Source organism: Liolophura sinensis, chromosome 6, assembly GCF_032854445.1.
Source record: "Liolophura sinensis isolate JHLJ2023 chromosome 6, CUHK_Ljap_v2, whole genome shotgun sequence".
NCBI classification, from domain to species: Eukaryota; Metazoa; Mollusca; class Polyplacophora; order Chitonida; family Chitonidae; genus Liolophura; species Liolophura sinensis.
The window spans coordinates 42,790,702-42,814,385 of record NC_088300.1 but is presented as its reverse complement, the minus strand read 5'-3'; the positions used below and the strand labels follow the sequence as shown (position 1 = coordinate 42,814,385).

The window sequence follows — 23,684 nt, the reverse complement described above, 5'->3', positions numbered from 1 at the left end:
TTTACAGTAGACATTGTAGCTTCAGTTTTATACTCCTGGCAGTTTACAGTAAACATTACAGCTTAGTCTTTATACTCCTGGTAGTTTACAATAAACATCACAGCCTTACAGTCTTTATACATGTTCCCCAGAGAGTTTACAGTAAACACTATAGGCTTACATTGTAGCTTTTGTACTCCTGGCAAAATTACAGTAAACACTGTAGCTTTGTTTTTATACTCCTGCCAGTTTACAGTAAACACTGTAGCTTAGTCTTTATATTTTTCGCAATTTACAGTAAACATTATAGCTTTGTCGTTTTACTGTTGGCGGTTAACAGTAAACATTGTAGCTTTGTTTTTATACTCCTAGCAGTTTACAGTACAAAGTACAGCTCAGTCTTTATACTCCTGGTAGTTTACAGTACACTTTCACAGTCTTTATAATCCTAGCTGTTTACAGTAAACATTGTAGCTTTGTTTTTATACTCCTAGCAGTTTACAGTACAAAGTACAGCTCAGTCTTTATACTCCTGGTAGTTTACAGTACAACTTACAGCTTAGTCTTTATACTCCTGGTAGTTTACAGTACAACTTACAGCTCAGTCTTTATATTCCTGGTAGTTTACAGTAGACTTTCACAGTCTTTATAATCCTAGCTGTTTACAGTAAACACTAGAGCTTTCTCCTCTATTCAGTATGCAGCAGTCTTGACAGGGCCCACTTGTTCAAAAGGCTTTTAGGACTTTTAAAAAAAAAAATTCAGTATTTTTTGTCATTTACAAAACCAGATATGGCTACTGTCACATAAACTAAGTCCACTACTAAATACTTATACAAACCACATGTGCAGCAATACGGTGTGTTTACTTAACGAACAGCTGAAATAAATGATACATAATACAAATACAGTCACATGGATTCACATGTAAATACATGCATGCAGTCTGTGAGGTACTTTGAACATTTTAATCACACACTCACACATGAAATGATCTGTATTACGGTGATCAAAGAAACTACGCACTGATACAAAGAATGGAGATCATGCTGACTTCCACTCCATCCGTACTTAGGAAGGTCTGCCAGCAGCCTGTGGATGGGCATGGGTTTCCTTCCACCAAAAAGCTGGCTGTAGTCCTGAATGTGAAATATTCTTAACTACGGCGTAAAACACCAATCAAATAAATAAATTAAAGAATGGAGACTTGGATGGTAGTACATGTATAGTGAAGATTCAGAAACTTGCATTTACTTATATCATCACTATCAGGACTTTTTTCTTCACAGTTAGAGTAAAATAAGGCAAACACAAAAAATACAAATAATTGAATCAAGTAAATCTGTCAATCTGATCATCATTATGTCATCTCACTCATTACAAGTAAGTCAATCTGGTAATTAATCTGTAAGTGTCAGTGAACAACATGCCATAATATGTATGGTGTTGTGTAAAATTGATTGATTGATTGATTGATTACTGTTAATGCCGTTCTCAACAATGTTTCACCTGTATGATGGCAATCATGTCTAAATTTGAAAACTGAACTGAAGGTTAACTGTCCTAAATAAATACTAATTTAATTTACAGACTACAAAATAATGGGTTTTGTTCAAGTTTAGGCAACAGTGAGTTAAAAAGAACCTAAAGAAATGTGATACAGTGTCTCCACAAAATCTTAGATCTTCAATATACATGTACTGTTATACAAAATCAAGAGCATAAGACAAGACGAAGAACCACAGGTGATAGTGAAGTGAGATGAAGGCAGTACATACAGAAGGAGTCCTCCAGGCCCAGGGAGCTGGCATACGGTTGGTTAGGTCCCTTAGGACCACAGCTATTTGTCTCACTCTTACCATCTGAAAATAATTCACTTTCCCGTATCACATGTAAACTACTAGGAAACATATAGCTGCCTCCAAATATTACAGTAATTCTTTTAGCATTTTTGCATGTTTGCAAGGTGTTTATTCAAAAAAATTCTTGGAGGGGGGGATTATTTCGTGCTGACTGATTAAATTACACTTTCTGCATAAATTGCATGGAACGTTGCTCTTTCATGTGTGAAAAAGGTTGCGGAATTAAGGTAACATAATTAAAATCTTCTTTTTTCACTTTATTTAAATAACACAATGATAATCCCACCATATCAAAAAAAACTGGGCACAGTAGAATTTACATTAAGATCATGATATCTGGATTCTAATAACCAATTTAAATTTCCTAATTTAGAATTTCCTAATTTTTATAATTAAATATAAAAAATTTTTAAGAAAGTTCAATCATTTCCATGGCTTTAATTTCTAGTATATATATGTACAATGTGAACAATGGTTTTACATCTACAGCTGCAGAAAGTCAATGGCACAAGGGATATAACTCTTGCTGTTCTCTGCCTACTGAATACCAAAAACGAGCAGAACATGCAAGATGCTCACCAGATAACAAATTGATCAATCTTCCATTATATGTCAATATGAAGACCCTGTGCACAATAATCACAACTCTCCAAATTGGAATATGGAAACTAAACCACAATGTTTAAGTAATCTTAGTAAAAACACTTTGAACCTTATGAAATCCACCGTAGTTCCCGGATTTTATTAATTTGTTTCACTGTATGCTGTTAACTGACAAATGTTAACTATGTTCTGACTGGTATGGTTTAGCAAAGTACTGTCCCCAACAACAGAGGGAGAAGAAGCGCGTAAACTTCGAGCAATGTCAGAATAGTTCCTTAATTCCTAGTATTGTTTTACACTTTGAATACTGAAGCCATCACAAAACCGTAAACCTTTGTTTAACCACCATTGAAAACAGGTGCTGAAATATGCTGACATCTGATGTTACAATCTAGGAGCCTTTGGCAGCACAGCATCCCCTTGCCCCCACCCCTACATTGCACTTACCATCAAGAGTGATCTCCCCTGCCATACTGCCACAGGAGTCCAGTTTGATGGGGGTGATGGTACAGGTCTGTGTGCAGTGGCCATTACACTCCGGCATTTTTGTCCGAGTTCGAGTCTCAATAATACACTTTTCTTCTCCATTCTCCTGCAGAGTTATCAAAAAAGGATACCATCTCATAACTCTCCAATGTGAAAAGATAATGTGACAAATAGAACTGATTATGTACTTACCTTATACTTACATTGTATAAAATATATCAAGCATACAAATGCCTTCTTCACTTTCTGTAGAGTTAGTAAACTTGTAAGATATTTAAAGGGCTTACATGTATATGGAAATGCCACTACCATTTGTGACAATCTTGCATGATGAAATCATGAGAGCTTTCCTCCAATCCTTAACATATATACGTAACACTAAAAGATACCATGTAATTAGAAGTGACCAGTCATAGCAAAGTATCTGTGTGAGTTTGGCCAATAAATTCACGGAAAATGCAATGCAAGTGAGTCAGTGAGTGCTTGGGGTCTAATGTCGTACTTAACAATTTTTTAGTTATATGACGATGAAAGCGTCCTTAGAGTGAACGTAATGTGCCTCCTTGTGGCAGGACAGATTTCCACTGCTCTTTTATCTAGTGCTGCTTCAATGAGATGCCTTACTGAAGGCAAGTAAGCCGCCCCACCCGAGCCATTATACTGATGCGGGTCAACCAGTTGTTGCACTATCCACTTCATGCTGAAAGTCTAACCTTTTAAGGCCTTAGTATGACCTGACCCAGGATTGATCCTAGCTCTACCGCCTCCTGAAGCTGACGCTTTACTAACTGTGCCATCAGGGCCAGTGCAATGCAAGTGTATGCTGATCAACATCCATTTTGTAGCATCCACTTACAGTTTTACAGATAACTCTGCTCTCCGTTTGTTGACTGCTGGGGTTACCTCCCCCTTTGTGGTTACAGTTGCTGTCCACAGGCTTTGAGACAGTTTCTCGTGGAGCTGCACTCTGAGCTGCCTGGTGATACTTCTGGAAACATTTGATGGCTCTGAGGGTGGAGAAAGCCTCCTGGCTGTCAGGGTCACTCCTAAGGGTCTGTTCATAGTGCCACACAGCCCCTGTGTAGTTACCCTTAGACCACAGCAGGTGACCAAACAAGAAGTGGGAGGCCGGCTGAAAAAAAAAAAAAAAAGAGTTAAATCATTTAATATTACAGTGAGTCATGACAAGAGGAAATTATTGCTGTATGAGAAACAAATGAGTGGCTGAAAACAGGGAAGCTAATTGATTCATTGTTTTCATTACTATTATCATTTAAAAATAAATAAATTAGGCTCCAACCACAGTGATGGATACACTGTTATATCCTGTGTAGCCAAATGACAATCAGGTCTCCATGACATCTTAATCCCTTTATTGAGTACCACTGATCTATTCTAATATTAACCCTTACTCTATTAATCATCTACACCCAGTTTTTTGAAAGTGTATTAGCTGATACTGGTATTAAGTCATATTTCATATTTAAAATTTGAGCCAATGCATTTCTCCAGTTAAAGTGTAACAGCAACATTTTTAGTTCCTATTTTGATATAATGTTACACAATATTTTTTAGTCTAAGTACAAAATTTAAAACTTGGCTTAAAAATTAAAACTGGCATTAAGTCTTAAACCACTTTTGAACAACTGGTTCCTACAATTTAATTATAAATCATCCATCCACATAAGTATGCTTCTGTACATACCCTGCTGTTGTGCCCTGACTCACCTCTAAGTCATTGATTCTGAGAGCCTCCTGCATGACAACCACAGCATCGTCATGTCTCCCCCATCGGTACAGCACGTTAGCCAGGTTTACCAGGGGTACGTCACGGTACTGTTCAGGGACCGTGTGTAGCGCACGCCTGATACACTCCACCCCTTGGAACCCGTTACCTGCCACCCGCCAGTACAGACCGGCTAGATTGAACAGAACCCAGCTTGGCCCAATGTTCTGTTCAAAGATTGTGTGTAGCAATTATTAGTGTACGCAACGTACTGTACTACGAGCACATGGAACACTACCATTTATTTATTTATTTATTTATTTATTTATTTACTTACTTGTTTGATTAGTGTTAAAGCCCCTTTATATATTAATTTACATTCACGTACTTAGTTGATGGGTGTTTACGCCATACTCCAGAATATTTCACTTATTCAATGGTGGCCAGCATTATGACTGGACAAATCCGGAAAGAGCCCGGTTGAAACCCACAGCCATGCACAGTGTTGCTGAGAGACCGTCACACAAGCGGCCGAAGAGGAGGCCAGCACGATCAAGGTCACATCTAAATTTATTCTGGTCAAGGGTTTATGGCCTTTTGTTTACTGGTGTAGATGACGATTTGCGGGCAGTCTGGTAACTCGCGCATCCCGATTCATGTACTGTACTATACATGTACATGGGCAATGTAAGGTCATAGCTGGACATGAACTCACCTGTTTCAGAGCGGTCAGGATTCTCTGACCCACCTCCTCCTCTGTTACCGACCCACCATTAATGTGGTTCAGCAGGGCCTAAACAACAAACACAAGACTTGACTGCAGACCACATTATATGTGTATTTGGCAAGAGGTTTCAGATGCAGAGAGTTTAATGAAACAAATACAACCAGCAATGATATTTTTTAATCATCAGTTTATCTGCCAAAATTATGCTTGTACTAACTGAGAACACTGTATATGTGCAATTTGCATGTATACTGCTATCAGATCCTGATGACTGAAAGCTTCCTGAGGACAGGTAGATAGCCTAAAGAAACAAATATACCAAGCCCTAATACTGTAATTCTTTAGCCTGTTCACATAATCGTAAGATGTTTATTCAAGCATACTGTATCACCAGTGTAAAGTGACACAAATAACACAATTTATGAAACTCTGAAATTGGACAATCCAACCAATGTAATTTTGTCATGTATCAACGGAATTTCTTGAGATCAAGACCTGGCATTTGAACATCTGTACATTCTGCTTCACCAAAAGTATTACATTTTCAAATTTCACTTTTTCTCTTACAAAGATATGCAATACATGTACATCGTAGATTTGACATGGTGAGACGGTTGTACCTGCATCACCATTATTATGGTACGAGTACTGATTAAAACTCACGCTAAGGACCCCTTTGTCAGGGAGTTTCAGAGGCATCTTGCCTCGCTCCTCAATACTAATGGACTTAAGGTGATCATAGGAAACAGTGCTGCCCTCTGTGAGGTCCATGATGGGCACACAAGCTGGAGGGTACCACGGCAGGGCATGCTGAGCCCCAGGCTTCAGATTCTGCTCCTCAGATAATAGTGCTTTCACCCTGTAACGAAAACAGGTGTAACATGAACTACGTGTAACAAGAGCTACATGTACGTGTAACATGAACAATGTGTAACATGAACTACAGGTACATGTAACATTTTCAGTTTATTACAGGAGAAACAGGGATATAAGTGTATGTGTAACTACTTGAGACCTGGTCCTACACAGCATGTGTTAGTTTATTGCTGACTTGCTGGAAAAGTCAGGTTTGTATTTACATTTGCAAAAAATCCAAACAGGACAGCAAGGAACCAACTTAATAGGCTTTTCAGACTTTAAGACAGACAACTCAAGACTACAAAGAACAAATCTATTATTACAACTTGGTGCATCATTTACTTATTTTATTGGAGATTCCGCTGTACTCAAGAATATTTCACTTATACAATGGCGGTCAGCATTATGAGGGGAGGAGCCCGGGGGAAACACACGGCCATCCGCAGGTTGCCAACAGACCTTCCCATATACGACAACAGAGGACGCCAGCATGAGCTGGACTTAAACTCCCAACCACTGCATTGGTGAGAGGCTCCTGGGTCATTGCACCAGTCTGTAATGTTAACCCACAGAGGCCACAGAGGCCCCAACACAATTACATGTAGTTGACAGTTGACAACACACCAGCATGTCTACCCACAGTCATTGAAGGCCTGTAAGTACACCAGAACACATGAACAAATAACTCACTCAAAGCCCTTGTTTTCAGGTGAGAGGTAAACAGAAGGAAGTTCCATGGCTGTGGGTGCCTTCTGTACAAAAGTGTCACATTCCTCCTTGCTAGGCCAGTCAGCTGACGGGTCCCCAAACTGAAACATACAAAAGGTAATATTACAACACACAGGAAAACACTATGTCCCTCTCTATGACCAACAGGTTGCACATTTGTTTTCCTTTTTTTCTCATTGATGTCTTTTTTTTATTTGACTAAGACATCTATACAGGTACAACACTCATTACAAATAAGGTAGTCTTAAAGTTTCATCAAATCAAATAACAATTCACCATATTCGCTAATTATGTCAATGAGAAAGAAATTACCTGAACAAAATGTGTACATGTAAGAAAAGTGTTTAATGAAAGCTTTCCAATCAGATTGTACACTTGATGGTATGAAATGTCTTCTATCATAAGCATGTTCTTTCAGTGTTTCTATAACTCACCCTTAATGCAGTACACATATAGGATAGCATTGTTTCCTGAACACTTTTTCATTTTTATAACCGTACGTGGGAAGGTCTGTCAGCAAACTGCAGATGGTTATAGGTTTCCCCCAGGCTCTGCTTGGTTTCCTTCCACCTTAATACGGGCTGCCGTTGGATAAGTGAAATATTCTTGAGTATGCCATAGAACACCAAACAAATAAATAAATAAATAGATAAACAAATAAATTATTTTCATGAAGTTATGCCATTACCTTAGGTGCTTCTCGTCTGTGTTTGGTGTACAGCGGAGCTCTCACTGGTTTAGAATAGTCTAAACTCTTCTTCTTTGGACCATCCCCTGTCCCTCTTGTCTGAAACACAAACAAAACACAGCCTTTAATCAGTATTTATCAACACCGGTACCTTTTCAGCATGTTATATAAATATGCATCTCACATCTTGAGATTGTCAAAACAAAACACAAACCTGTATTACCCTTACACCTACCAGGGGACATGGGATGCGTGACATAGTCCAGAATCTCGCACTGAAGCCCAAAGGTCAGGTGTGAGACTCACCTGAGGTTTACACGGGCTCGATGAGCCATCCTCAAATATATCAGGAGTGAGATTCACCTGAGGTTTACACTGGCTGGATGAGCCATCCTAAAACAGCTCAGGTGTGAGACTCACCTGAGGTTTACATGGGCTGGATGAGCCATCCTAAAACAGATCAGGTGTAAGACTCACCTTAAGTTTACATGGGTTGGATGAGCCATCCTAAAACAGGTCAGGTGTGAGACTCTCATGACAGTTATACACGCTGGATGAGAATCTCTCAAACCGGTCAGGTGTGAGACTCACCTGAAGGTTATACAGGCTGGATGAGACTCCCTCAAAAAGAACAGGTGTGAGACACCTGAGGGTTATGGATGAGACTCTCTCAAACACGACAGGTGTGAGACACCTGAGGGTTATGGATGAGACTCCCTCAAACAGGTCACGTGTGAGACACCTGAGGGTTATGGATGAGACTCTCTCAAACAGGACAGGTGTGACACTCACCTGAGGGTTATATAGGCTGGATGAGACTCCCTCAAATAGGGCCGAGAAGTCCAGGTCAGGACTCCGCTGTTTCTTCCAGGTACACGTTAACACCTGCCTCCCATCTTTCTCCCCCATTAAACAATGCTCACCTGTAGTAAAACACAATTTCACAATAACAAGTGCATACATAAAAACATACATAGAACAACATGTATTCACAATATACCAATAATAAAGTGGCCATTCTTTACAGGACTCAAATAAGCTGTTCACACCATGAACTATTCTATACAGTCATAACTACTGATGACTTTAACAACAAATGACAAAAGGTGATAAATGATTCAATGCTTCAATATTATTTAAACCATTTTAATAAATTCAAATTGGTTTAAATAAAACCAAAGCACTGAGTCATGTATTGCTTAAGTCATTTGTTGTAGTTGCTAAGACATTCTACTTTTTGAAGCTTACCAATGAAAATGGAAATACTAATGACTTCAATGTCAAAGTTTCTAACCTCTTGACCTCTTGAAATGCCAGTGATATGCCTCATGACTCTAATGGGCATTGGGCATCCATGTTCACATCACTTGTAGGTCGTTCCACTGGAGAATTACACAACTCTGCACTACCAAATTCTCATTCCTGCTTCCCTAAACCAGGATACCAAATAGACCCCCGCACCAATAAGCCTTACCCACACCACTGGAGCTATCTCGACTCTTCAGCTGCTCATAGGCCAGCCTCTGCTCCATCTTCACCCCACTCATCACCTGCTCTGTCAGCAGTCGGTCATTCTCTTGCTGCCAGTGATCATGCTTTTTCTGATAATCCTTCAGATCATTTAGCGTCCTCTGTAGAGATCTTGAAAAAACATTAATCTGTTGTAAGAATGCTTACAAGACAAATTTACAAGTTTTACTTTCTGAGCTTATCAAGTTTTTGCTGGTTTAAGTATTAAATATTACAGCTATGTATACCATATATACTAATTTTGCCCATTCGAGACAGGCAGTAGTGTTTACTACACACCTTATAATTTTGTCATTCAAAGCACTTAAATCCAGCACATTTTTGTGAAAAGCTTTTTTATAAAAAGGGTCATTTCACATCAAATCAGCCCCCCCAAATTTTTTTTGTGGCGACCCTCTTGGATTTTGTTGAAAAAATTCTTAAAAATTCCTTGACGTATATCAGGAAGGGTTCCCAAGTAATAGCCCGAAATTCCCAGTGGTTTTGGAGATATGACCATCTAATAACACCCTGTAAACTTCATTTTCAACAGTCGCGAATAGGATATCTGTTCTGGAGGCATTTTTGGATGACCATAACTTCCCATTCAATGGGCCTAGAAGTTTGAAAATCTACCTACAGGGTATTTTCTACCCTGAAAATTACGGAACCAAAAAATAAACATCTTCAATACTTTTCGAGATACATGCCCCTAAAACCACGTTTCGTTCAATGCATATCTGCTATTTTGTATTTTCAGTGAGCTGCCATAGGTCATGTGATAGATTTGGGAGATATTTGTTGCCTGATTAATATTATTGATGTACATCACAATTTGCAGAAGAAAGTCTGACCACTTTGAGGTATTATTCTTCATGAAGTTGGTGTCCGAACTTTGCTCCAGGACAAAAAAGCAGACACTTTACCTGGTTTTTGTCTTAACTTATCCCCTGATGACAGTTGAACATCTGCTTGAAATTTTTTCCACATCTAGATACACCTATTAGTCAACTACGGGAGAATATTCAAGAGTTGTTCTCAACTCCTTCTACTGAAATTAAATTTTTGAAAAAAGCAACATCTGATATATGTTTTATGACAATGATGCATGTAGATAACACTGTATATATTGAAGTACGTAAGTCTAGTACAATGTAACCACGGCGAAACGGTCAGCTAAATTAGTATTCCAAACTGTTTTCAGCAAACCAGATAGTTAATTTAATTAAATAGGCGATTATTTAATAGACATTTGTAGTATGGTACATGCTACACTTTGTATAACTATTATTGGTATACAGACAATAACTTGCTATATAAACAGGCACATAGTTTTTTTCTATACCTTTCATTATGTTTCACCATTATACAATTTTGTTAGAATGATTAAGACACATGTCAATTTCTGAACTTAAAACTGAGATTCAAATCCCAGAGTGGCAAGTAAACCTATTGAGAAAAATTTGGCAATTTGCTCTCTATCCTCTCAAAGTCATTATGAGACAGAGCATGATGCCTTGCAGACCTTCTTCTGCAAATTGTCATGTACATCAATAATATTAATCAGGCAACAAATATCTCCTAAATCTATCACGATATATGGTAGCTCACTGAAAATACAAAATAGCAGATATGCATTGAACGAAACCCGGTTTTTAGGGACATATATCTCAAACAGTATTGAAGATATTCCATATTCTGAAAGTCAGGGTAGAAAATACCCTGTAGGTAGATTTTCAGACTTCTAGGCCCATTCTATTGGAAGTTATGGTCATCCAAAAATGCCTCCAGAACAGATATCCTATTCGCGACTTTTAAAATGAAGTTTACAGGGTGTTATTAGATGGTCATATCTCAAAAACAACTTGGAATTTGGGGCTATAACTTAGGAACCCTTCTTGATATATGTCAAGGAATTTTTAAGAATTTTTTCAGCAAAATCCAAGAGGGTCGCCATAAAAGCCGGCTGAAATGACATGAGATGACCCAAAAGGACAAAAAATTTTCCTAAAAGAAAAAAATGCTGCATTTAATACATTTCATAGTAAGAGGATCATTCAAAGATCAAAATCGTTTCCCTTTACACATCAGACAGAAGTTGTACCTGTGCTGAGCTTCCAGTGCTGACTCTAACTTTGCATGACACAACACCGCATGTTTCCTCTTCGCTGCGGCATCAAAGTCAGGCTGAATTTTTAGAGTGTTCTCAAAACAAATCACAGACTTGTTGTACTCCCCTAACACCTGTCAAAACACAACCTACAGGTAAAATCCTAGAAAATATAGACATATATGCAGACTGTAGTGATAGTCTGAGACCATGCAATCAGATCACATATTGTACACAATGATATTTTAATACCTTGAATTTATCTACTTATTTGATTGGTGTTCCACTCCGTACTCGAGAATATTTCACAAATATGATGATGCCCAGGTGGGAGGAAACCGGGCAGAGCTCTGGGGGAAACCCACGACCATCTGACAGACTTTCCAACTTATAACCGGAGAGGAAGACAGCATGAGCTGGACTTGAACTCACAGCAAACGCATTGGTAAAAGGCTAATGGATCACTGAGGCATGTTTAAACCCTCTCTCCCACAAAGGCCCCTTAATATCTTGAATACAGGATAAGATGAGTGTATTTCACTCAAAGTTTAGCACTTTTCAGCTGACACATTTGCTTCATTCTGATTGATTCAGCCACTTTATATGGCTGCTTACATGAAGTTTCATCATTAAATTCCTTCCAAAGAAAAACTTAAGTGATGACATCAAAAGTATCATTTGAGACCTTTATGTGTTTCCTGTGTTACATGTTACATTTTTACATGCACATACCAAACTTAAGGTGGAAAACATACAGCAGGTTTACATTCTTTGCTTGGTTAAAACTAAACTACAACAGAGCTTTATGGTAATTTTTTTCGCAATGACTATGACTCAACTGTACTAAGTGAATACTTATATAAAACAGATAATACACAAACTAGACACTTTATCCACATTGCTATCATCAGAACTTTCTATATAAATGAGCATAGCCATTAAAAGATTCATAACTTGGTAAATAATGAACTTACGGCATAAATATTCCCTAGGGTAAAATGGTTAACATTGAGTTCTTTGGAAACATCCAATGCTGCATGAACGACTATTGCAGCCTCATTAGAATATCGAGCTCGATGTAAAACGTTGGCCAAGCTGATCAAGGCTACATCTTTTTGCATTCTGGAATTGATAAAAAAGAACATCTTATTGAATAACAGTGATGTGCTTGTACTTAAATATTTGGACACTTTGATTCACTGATCATGACACTTTGTTTCTTGTGATAAGTGTCTCATCGTGCATATAACCATCATATTTTTGTCTGCTTTATAGTTTGTAATCTCTGAGGCAATAAATGTTACGATGATGTACGAAGAAATACAGAAATTTAGTGGATAATATCCAACAATTCACTTGGACAGCCTTGAGATCCAGGTGTTCATTTCAAACACGTTTGATTTACTAAATGACCTATTCCAATAGTCTTCACCCCTTTTTTTTTTTTTTTCTTTTCTTAATTTTACTGAAAATAATGTTTAAGCAATCATGGTGCCCTATAACATGAGAGTTACTTGAGATAGCTCTTCTGTCAGATCATTCACTTCATGAACTTGTATAATATTCTAACAAAGCAACAGCATCAGTTTTGAACTCTCACTTAGGAGCCACAATAAACTTAGAGCTATCAAATGACCAAAGGTAATATAACATTGTATATTGTCATCATTTCTCAATTAGAAGTTACCACAATAAAATTAGTCCCTGTGTATCAATAAGATATTCCATGGCAAAATGTAACAGCATCTAATTAACCATTCGTCACCCAGAGGCTCTCCCATGCCCCTGGGGCTATTTCCATCAAATGTTAGAAGGTTAACCTTTCCATCCTTCACACAAACTCCCGATGGACTATAATCTCCTAATTCGCCACTGCTTTGTAACAGAACGTTTCACGCCATGCTATGATTTTGTACCTACGCTTACATGTTCAACCCTCCAACAAATCACCAAGGAAATTGTTCTTTCACATTTCATGTTACAATATCTTAATTTCTCAACCTTTTCACATATAAAAGAGCAACTGTCAGTGTAATTTGTGCACATTCTTAAGTTTATTTTGGTAACAAAACTACATTGGTTGGATTAGCCAATTTCAGGGCTTCCCAAAAAGTCTGCACAGAGTAATGCCTTCAAAATATGCATGAATAAACACCTTGCCAACATACAAAAAGGTTGAAGAATTACAGAAAAGATAAAGGTGAACAAGTGACACATGGTGGATGCTCTTTATGGTCCCTGCAGAGTTCTTCTTTACAAAACATCTATGGTATGTAACATGTGTAGATACACTTGTGGATTTACCTGGGAGAATAGTGCAGAGCCCGCCTCAGACATTCTATAACATTATAGGAGTCTCCCTTTATCCTCCAGTAAAAAGCTGCCATGTTATATAACACCCATGAAGTTTTATTCTGGAAGTATACAAATGCGCAACTGTTAATATACCATATTAAATCATATGTTTAAGTGAAAAACACACATGTACATGTGTGGTTCATGTTAACTGACATATCCATACAATACATATCAGAAACAGTTATATTACTCACCAGCACCAATCATGAAGACCAATGTCCTTAAAACATTCATCAGTACATTAAAGCATTTGTGCCGGTCAATCACTAAATTAATACACACATGCACATGTACAAGGTTTGGAGTGGACACTGGTGATGCATCTGAATCCCCCAGGAACATCTGAGGCATTACTCTTATGAAATAGTATTAGCCTGTAAACTGATAAGTGCGTGACAGATGTCACATTAACCAGACTAGGAAAAAGTAACACCGCAACCCACACAAAGTTGCTGTACGTTTTAGGCATGCACTTTTACATTTGTCAATTTATTTATTTACTTGATTGGTGTTTTACGCCGTACTCAAGAATATTTCACTTACACGACGGCGGCCAGCATTATGGTGGGAGGAAACCGGGCAGAGCCCGGGGGAAACCCACGACCATCCGCAGGTTGCTGACAGACCTTCTCACATACGGCCGAATTACATCTGTCAAAGTTTAATACTATTTCATACATGAAATAGACATATTCATGAAGTAGACATATTCATGAAGCAGACATATTCACAAGGCAGACATATTCATGAAGCAGACATATTCATGAAGCAGACATATTCATGAAAGGTGTGTCATATCCATTAAATAATGTGTGTAAAATACACCAAAGTCTAAAAACATTTTGAATAATTGGGTATTTTGGAAGGTTACTGATTTTTCCTGACCATTCAATATTATTAAATTATTATCATACATTAAAGTATATTCCAGTTGTCCTCGCATGCATGTACATGTAACATTGCATTAAGCATTGAGTCATTCATTTATATATCCAGTCTGACATTAAAGCCATAGTCATTCATTCATACAAGTAGTGTGATATTAAAGCTACAGTCATTCATTGATACATGTAATGTGGCATTAAAACCAGTCATTCATTAATACATGTAGTGTGGCATTAAAGCCATCGGCATTCATTCATACATGTAGTGTGATATTAAAGCCATCGTCATTCATTGATACATGCAGTGTGGCATTAAAGCCACAATCATTCATTCATACATGTAGTGTGGCATTTAAGCCAGTCATTCATTAATACATGTAGTGTGGCATTAAAGCCATCGTCATTCATTCATACATGTAGTGTGGCATTAAAGCCATAATCATTCATTCATACATGTAATGTGGCATTAAAGCCAGTCATTCATTAATACATGTGGTGTGGCATTAAAGCCACAGTCATTCATTCAAACATGTAGTATGGCATTAAAGCCAGTCATTCATTAATACATGAAGTGTGGCATTAAAGCCACAGTCATTCATTAATACATGTAGAGTGATATTAAAGCCATAGCCATTCATTCACATATGTAGTGTTGCATTAAAGCCATACTCATTCATTCATACATGTAGTGTGGCATTAAAGGCAGTCATTCATTCAAAGATGTAGTGTGGCATTAAAGCCAGTCATTCATTAATACATGTAGTGTGGCATTAAAGTCATAGTCATTGATCCATACATGTAATGTGGCATTAAAGCCAGTCATTCATTATTACATGTAGTGTGGCATTAAAACCACAGTCATTCATTCATACATGTAGTGTGGCATTAAAGGCAGTCATTCATTATTACATGTAGTGTGGCATTAAAACCACAGTCATTCATTCATACATGTAGTGTGATATTAAAGCCACCGTCATTCATTGATACATGCAGTGTGGCATTAAAGCCACAATCATTCATTCATACATGTAGTGTGGCATTTAAGCCAGTCATTCATTAATACATGTAGTGTGGCATTAAAGCCATCGTCATTCATTCATACATGTAGTGTGGCATTAAAGCCATAATCATTCATTCATACATGTAATGTGGCATTAAAGCCAGTCATTCATTAATACATGTGGTGTGGCATTAAAGCCACAGTCATTCATTCAAACATGTAGTATGGCATTAAAGCCAGTCATTCATTAATACATGAAGTGTGGCATTAAAGCCACAGTCATTCATTAATACATGTAGAGTGATATTAAAGCCATAGCCATTCATTCACATATGTAGTGTTGCATTAAAGCCATACTCATTCATTCATACATGTAGTGTGGCATTAAAGGCAGTCATTCATTCAAAGATGTAGTGTGGCATTAAAGCCAGTCATTCATTAATACATGTAGTGTGGCATTAAAGTCATAGTCATTGATCCATACATGTAATGTGGCATTAAAGCCAGTCATTCATTATTACATGTAGTGTGGCATTAAAACCACAGTCATTCATTCATACATGTAGTGTGGCATTAAAGGCAGTCATTCAGTCAAACATGTAGCGTCACATTAAAGCCATAGTCTTTCATTCACTTGCCTTCTTCATGGCCTCATATATAAGGTGACCATAATCATCCACATTGTCCCTGTGGGTGATGGCATTTTTTAACCCCAGCTCTGGAGTGCCTGTCAGGTTCTCACGATCCTTCATCCCCTGAAAGAAGTACAACAGTAAGATATTTTACATCTGAGAGAGACAAAGACCTCAAATTGCAAGTATCCAATAAGTGTTAGCGCTACCACTGTTATTACCAGCGAACTCACCTCTAAATGCTCAAAAGCATGAAAGGAGTAGTCTAGATCCATGACAGCTGTACAGTCTGGTGGTATAGGGATAGCTGAGGGTGGGGCCTTAATATCTATGTGCTCCTCTGGCCTGTAAACGACACACAGACATATGTTCTGCTATATACGGGTTATGTGTCACTTTTAATTTAAAGGAAATATCATTGGGTGTAAAAGTTAAAGTTTTCTAACATGTACAAAATTCAAATCGTCAATGCTGAACGTTATGAAGAGTCAGCTTGAAATACTATTTACTATACAAACATGAAGTAAAAACAACTCAATTCTTCATACGTACGTGTAACCAAACAACCTTTTTTTTTTATTCACGGCCGATATCTGTTTTATGTTTACATAATACACATACAATACTATACATCAATCAGAATGTCAAATATGTATCTTTTTTAATATCTACAATATTGTGAGAACCTGAATTTAATAGTACAAATCAACTCAAATCAAACTTCTGCCATGAACTGTCTCATGTATTACACTTGAAACCAGACACATCTGGGCATATCACCAGCCGGATGCTGAGGTAGCAGATAACACGGGAGGGTGAGGCGTACAGAAATGGATAACAATGCCCAATATTCTCAAAACTCTGCCTGATAAGAGCAGGAAATTGTACGATGTTAGATCCTAGACCAATCTGCACAGCATACCTAAACTTGAAATATCAACAAACCTTTGTTTTGGACTGCCATGAAGCAGATTTTTGTATTAAAGTAAAAGAAAGCTAAAATATGAAGCGAGGTCAACATACAGACAACTTAAAACTATGCATAAAATTAACTTTTTTTATTTTTTCAGATTTTTTTAAAGAGTGTTGAAAGGCATTCAAATATTTGATTACTATGAATTCAATGTTGATTCTGACTGAGTTTTGACTGTATACATGAGTACAGCAGCATGTGCCCGGAAATCTCATAAATCAGAAAATGTTCAAGCTTTAATGTGAGGCAAGAGCCCTGTCACTAACCTTATCCCCTTGTTTTCCAGGGGTAACACAGTACTGATATACAGGTCAAACTCTGGTAGAGCCTTTCCAGCAGATACACAATCAGAATCTGTCTTGTAAAACCTCTGCTCCAGCCCTGCAAAACAAACAAGAAAAGTCTTACGATAGCTGCTGACTTATTAAAAAGTGTCAAAATCCATCCCTAAACCCTAATACAATCTCTCACAAGCCTGGAAATAATTTTTAAGTTGGTGTGTGACATTATTGACAATGTTTCAAAAAAAGTTGCCACGTCATTTACAAGGTAGTTCTTCCTGTAGCAATCAACTGGCCCTTGCCAACACTTCAATGGGTGCACAAACGTTGTCCCTGACCTTCAGCTGATTCGCAGACTTGACAACACATACAGGTATCAAATGGAACTTCAGACAAATATATCAGGTATGACAGACTTTTGAACATGTTTAACAAAACAATGATATATGAAAGCTCAGAGTTTATCTAATAAATTAGAGTCAGGTCTGTGGTGGACAAAACGGACAACACCTGGAATAAACCTTATATGCACCTTGTCCAATACCTAGGACCAATTCCACAAAAACAAATCTTGACTTGTCAAAATTCAAACTTAAAACCTTAATATTATACAACTTATGGCCCCAGGGTTTCAAATTTCACCACAGCTGTCTCAACACAACACTTATTTTCAAATTTAACTCCCATGATCTGATAGTAAGCATTTAAATCATACTACAAATTATGACTCAGTTCTGGAGTGTTTTCTGCATTCAGCCACAGACAAACCTTCTGGCAATGGACATCAACAGAATCGACAGAAGGTTGACTGAAAACATCGCTTCACTGATTAATGGCAAGATGTCCACACTTATGTGATCTGGATGACTGAAAGAACTGAATCTCAGAATTAAGTTATCCCATTTCAAAGTACAGCCATAAACATACATGTATTGAACACATTGCATACAGTCTGACTACAGAGTGCGGATTCATACCCATCAGCTTTATGACCAGGGCCCCGTTTCACAAAGCGTGAACATAGCGCTACGTCTGCTTTGTGATACAGGGCCCTGGTGTTCAGGGGTAAAGTTCAGTTCATACCTGGAAATTATGGTTGAAAACTTTATTCTGTCAGATTTAGACAAAAATACTTAATTTCTACAGAAAAATTTAATCCAGTTTCAGAGGTAAATTAGTGAATCCCTGTAAGGGCTGACTTTAACAACACAAAACTTCATGTATTTAAGGCAACTACACTTGAAATCTGAGTAGATAATTTTTTCCTTAATAGCTTTTAGAGATAACCATCAACATAAATGTAAATAGTAATTCACTGTCAAAGGTGTCCAGATAAGAAGTTCTGACACAGTCATTGCAATACTGAGCAGCTTTCAAAACTGATGACAGGTCTGGCCATTGTAGGTCAGCAGTAGGCTGGGGGGTATGGGTGCCATTTACAGGAAGAACACTTCATTTACAGAGAAGAGCGTAAAACACCAATCAAATAACTAAATGAATTAGTGTTGTCCAGAAACACCCTTTGTGTCAAGATTACAGTGCTCTAAGCTGGACAATATCAATCAATACAAAATGCTGCATGATACTAAAGTTAATTGTGACTGAATTTAATATTATATCAATGAGCAAACTCAAAAGACTCAAACTTGCAACATAAATGCAACTGAATGATCATAGGCTACTGGAGATACAAAGGCTGGGATGATCATAGCCTACTGGAGACGGGATGGCTGGGATGATCATAGCCTACTGGAGATACGAAGGCTGGGATGATCATAGCCTACTGGAGATATGAAGGCTGGGATGATCATAGCCTACTGGAGATATGAAGGCTGGGATGATCATAGCCTACTGGAGATACGAAGGCTGGGATGATCATAGCCTACTGGAGATATGAAGGCTGGGATGATCATAGCCTACTGGAGATACGAAGGCTGGGATGATCATAGCCTACTGGAGACAGGATGGCTGGGATGAACATAGCCTACTGGAGACAGATGGCTGGGATGATCATAGCCTACTGGAGACAGATGGCTGGGATGATCATAGGTTACTGGAGACAGGATGGCTGGGATGATCATAGCCTACTGGAAATACGAAGGCTGGGATGATCAAAGCCTACTGGAGATACAAAGGCTGGGATGATCAAAGCCTACTGGAGATACGAAGGCTGGGACTCTACTGATGTCAGATATAATCCTCTTTCGTAATATGAACACATGATGAGATAATTGGTGCACATATTAAATGGTTGTTTGTGAACTGACATGGTTACAAATAGTCTGATCAATATACTGCTGATCTGACTGTGAATGCTGAGTGTTTATTGAGTGAAAACCACTGAATTCAATAATGCCATATCAACACAATATATCAGGTTTCCTAGTTCTACAGACACTTTACTGCTTAAACTGTAATAACATCACAAGCACAATTTTCACGTGTAATAAGCAAATTACTGATACTGCTGATGAGATGTTAGGGACCTTCATCAAGGAAATGGTCCTTATTTTATCACATAATAAACATCTGAGCAAACAACATGCCTGCATTTTTACCATATCAATCCGAATTTGCATAATAATTCAAAAATTTGAATTCATGCGCTTAAGCTACTGAATTTCTGTATCGGCAGTTAAAACTTTTAATACTGAGAGGAACTGAAAAAAATCCCATTTGGCTGGTAGACACTGAAATATTATCCTTGTTCAGCAGACCGCAGTAAGTCCTTGCTAATCTGAACACAACTGATTCACTGGTTAGACCCTAGCTATGTTGCATCCTACCCTAAACTGTGCACCCTGCTCCATTTTTCACACACACAATGTTAACACATGCGACTGAAAATAGACACCCTGCAACCCTGTCCCTTTATGAGGAATGTACCTTTGCACCCTGCCCTTTTTGATTTCTAGCTGCGGGCCTGTATCATTGTTCATGAAAAACAGAAAACAGCTTTTGTCAGGTTAAAGAAAGTAGTACTGGCTTACAGTACTACCTATAGGCCATGTTTAAACTGTGCTTAACAAGATTCACCAAAAACAGGCCATGCATGCAGGCTGTGACAAGTCGGGCTTATTGGTAGCCTAGATGTACATATGCAGTCCAGAACTCCAGACCAGCAGTACATGGGTATACAGATGACACACAAACACATGTAATATCACTGCATGGGGATTTGGAGGGGGGGGTGATTTGGAGGGGGGGGGGGGCATGAGGTGTCGGTTCCGCTATATATATGCTTCATTTTAAGTCCATGTATTTACTTCAAATCCTGTCCGCATACGAGTCTTTTAAAGTCTTTTTCCCTCCTAGAGACTCGCTCAGGCTACCTTACATGGAAATACTGTGCACAAGAACCTCTTGTCCAATTCAGTAATTTCTTAGAAACTTCTTTCCCTTCAAATTAAGTTCATCATTTAACATGAGCATGGAATGGCCTGAGCATGAAATGGCCTGAGCAAAAAACCTTATACTCAAGGGTATGGAGTGCTCATTGGCACACAAAGAATTAATCCGCCTGATGAATGTGTGATAATGATTTACCTGTATCTTTGTCTTCATTTTTATCAATTTCATCTTTCCTGGATAAGAGTTCATTTTTGAGACCACTTAATGTTCGAGCGCGTTCATCTTGCTTCATGAAGGCCACCAGATCATATGGGCGACGCATGTTAAATACTGTGTCCAGCTGAAAAAGAAATATAACCATAACATTGTAATTAGAACCCTTTAGAATAATCAATACATCATATGATGTAGACTATATACATGTATTAATTTTATGATCTTCAGATTAAAAAAAAATTTAAGATGTGATTATTCTCAGACCATACTATTGATCATTCTTGACTGAAGTAATGAATACACTTGGTACAAGTTACTATTATAAAATGTTCCAGGAATCTGAAGATTGATACCTGCCTTTTACATCTAAGTCTGATAAGAATATTACGTATGATGTGAAAATATATCACCAATTATCTCCGGCCATACGAGGGAAGGTCTGCCAGCAACCAGAGGATGGTCGTGGGTTTCCGCCGGCTTTGCCCGGTTTCCACCCACCATAATGCTGGCCACCGTAGTATAAGTAAAATATTCTTGAGTATGGCATAAAACACCAATCAAATAAATAAATATCACCACGCCATGCATGGATCACTGTTATAATTCAGCAGTACTGAAGGCTTTTAGCACAACACGATAGGCAAAGTAGCCTACATGTAGCAGAACATAAGCGACAAGTTACAAAATCTTGAAAAGCAACATACCTGCTTTTCCACACATTGTAGAAAAGCTATGTATCATTTGAAAAACCATCCATTACAACCAAACTGTAGAATGTGCAGAAACTAAGGTACAAGTATACGGTATTACCAGATCATGTATCACATAAGAATTTCAAATGCTACTGGACAAAATCAATCTGCGCAATCAGTTTTTATTTATTTTTTTCTTAATAGGAATTAAGCCCTACTAAGACTTCTATTGAAATTTTCAATGACCACTGGATTTTGTGAGTTACAAGCAAAAGGTTGCAGGTTCCGACCAACAATGTAGGTATGAGTCTACAAAGTACCAAATGATATTTTTATGCTGGAAAGCCTTGGTATATAAACTTCAAACTAAACAATGACCAAGGCGTACAACAGAGTTCCATGCAGATCCAGTGTAAAATGTTATCTGTTAATCCCATCACTCACAAACTGCCAAGGCTTTCTCGAGATTTCCACGGATCTTACATGTAATTATATTCTTGTCATTGCAGGGTGGTAGGTGTTAGTGGCACCAGGTAAATTCTTTGAAAAACGTATGAGGGCAATTTTTTTCTTGAATGGAGCATACATAATGCATTACTGTACAAAAGTATGTTATAAGACTGGTTAGGACAGCTGATATAGGCCTACCATTGCCTGCCCAAGAGGGATAAGGCATGTGAAGTAACGGTATGCAAACATAATTAATTTAAAGCATAGGAACAACTACGAAATAAAGTATCGTGTTATGAAATTTGGATATTTAATAGTATGTGTTCGCTGGCCTAGTTACCAGGACCGTAACAAGATTACGCTCACAAATGACAGAACAGAGTAAGTCCAGAAACTGAAGAGAATGCTAACCCAATCAGATTTTAGCATTAGTTAGTATGATGACAAATCAGTGTTGATCACCACCGCGCGTAACTTTTACCTAGCGCTTGTCCGACATTGTCTTAAGGTCTACTAGCATTGTTGTTTAAAACGCTTAACCTCAAGAGCGTAAAATAGCGATTTCCGTGCGTAATGTACACAGGGTAGCCTCAAGCTGGGTTAGCGGCATAACGTACTGCCTGATGCATAACCAGACGTCGGTACACCGGGGCATTGTCAGGTGAATTTTCCGTTACACGACCGTGCCTGCCAAAGAACTTAATTGAATTAGCCTCATAGTTACCTGTGCCTGAATTCTTCCATCTTCCGTGACAATCCAGTGCGAAGAACAGTCACAAAACCTACATAATTCCAGGACAAATTTCAGCCACAACAGGACTGTTATGGCGGCCGCCATGTTGCGAAGCTCATGAATATTGATGAAGTGTCAATGCGAACTGCTGTCTGATCTAGTAGCCTTACGTGGCAGTTATCAGTATGACAGTCGGTTTAAGCGTCACATGTCAAGCATTAATTGCTGGGGTGCTGGATATTCGATCCATCCCATGGTTACAGTAATATTTTTACAGATAATACACGCACACATTGTACGTAGGCTAGAGAGAAAAAAAATGGTTCAGCTTCCTTATTCTGTGAACAGCGGTACATTTATATTTTTAAATCCACGTACGTGCACAATTAATGTTCAGAATCTTGCAAAATAGAGAAGCTGTCAGAAATAATAGATATAAATGAAGTTATGATTTTTCGTTGCTTCTGCATTATCAATATGTTTAGATGCTAGCATATTTTGACCCCGGTAGGTATAGACCTAAGCCTACCCCTGCAAAATTGCAAAATTTGCCTGTGGAATGCTTCACTATATACAGACTGCGACGATAGCCAACATTCTAGTTTTAGGAAACCGTTTCGAATAGACCACCACCTTTCATCAGACATCGGTCATAACGTCTTGAATTTAAGCCGCGGACAAAGAAGGGAGAGCTGGATTCGAGCCTGTGATCTCATAGATCATATGATTGTTGGGCTGGAGATAAATGTAAGACATGAACACTTGGAACTTTTTCAGCATAGCCCTATTCATAGTTTCGAGCACCCGGGTTCCTCACAAGGAGCAGGAGGTGATAAA

General features: G+C 38.1%; 1 protein-coding gene across 2 annotated transcripts in view; it reads right to left on the bottom strand.

Moving 5' to 3' along the window:
• The window catches only part of LOC135469375 (tetratricopeptide repeat protein 17-like), a 43,709-nt gene extending 20,757 nt beyond the window's left edge, over nucleotides 1-22,952 (bottom strand). For both annotated transcript variants that reach the window (XM_064748004.1, XM_064748006.1), the window contains exons 1-18: nucleotides 22,839-22,952; nucleotides 20,952-21,096; nucleotides 17,391-17,505; nucleotides 16,385-16,496; nucleotides 16,158-16,274; nucleotides 13,582-13,691; nucleotides 12,252-12,399; nucleotides 11,272-11,411; nucleotides 9,133-9,299; nucleotides 8,451-8,581; nucleotides 7,659-7,757; nucleotides 6,932-7,050; nucleotides 6,047-6,242; nucleotides 5,372-5,449; nucleotides 4,659-4,883; nucleotides 3,787-4,062; nucleotides 2,892-3,036; nucleotides 1,758-1,841 (exon numbers count right to left, since the gene is read on the bottom strand). In XM_064748004.1, the coding sequence (XP_064604074.1) occupies nucleotides 1,758-1,841; nucleotides 2,892-3,036; nucleotides 3,787-4,062; nucleotides 4,659-4,883; nucleotides 5,372-5,449; nucleotides 6,047-6,242; nucleotides 6,932-7,050; nucleotides 7,659-7,757; nucleotides 8,451-8,581; nucleotides 9,133-9,299; nucleotides 11,272-11,411; nucleotides 12,252-12,399; nucleotides 13,582-13,691; nucleotides 16,158-16,274; nucleotides 16,385-16,496; nucleotides 17,391-17,505; nucleotides 20,952-21,096; nucleotides 22,839-22,952 (2,521 nt within the window). The remainder of the gene's footprint in view (nucleotides 1-1,757; nucleotides 1,842-2,891; nucleotides 3,037-3,786; nucleotides 4,063-4,658; nucleotides 4,884-5,371; nucleotides 5,450-6,046; nucleotides 6,243-6,931; nucleotides 7,051-7,658; nucleotides 7,758-8,450; nucleotides 8,582-9,132; nucleotides 9,300-11,271; nucleotides 11,412-12,251; nucleotides 12,400-13,581; nucleotides 13,692-16,157; nucleotides 16,275-16,384; nucleotides 16,497-17,390; nucleotides 17,506-20,951; nucleotides 21,097-22,838) is intronic.
• Between the last annotated feature and the right edge of the window lie 732 nt (nucleotides 22,953-23,684).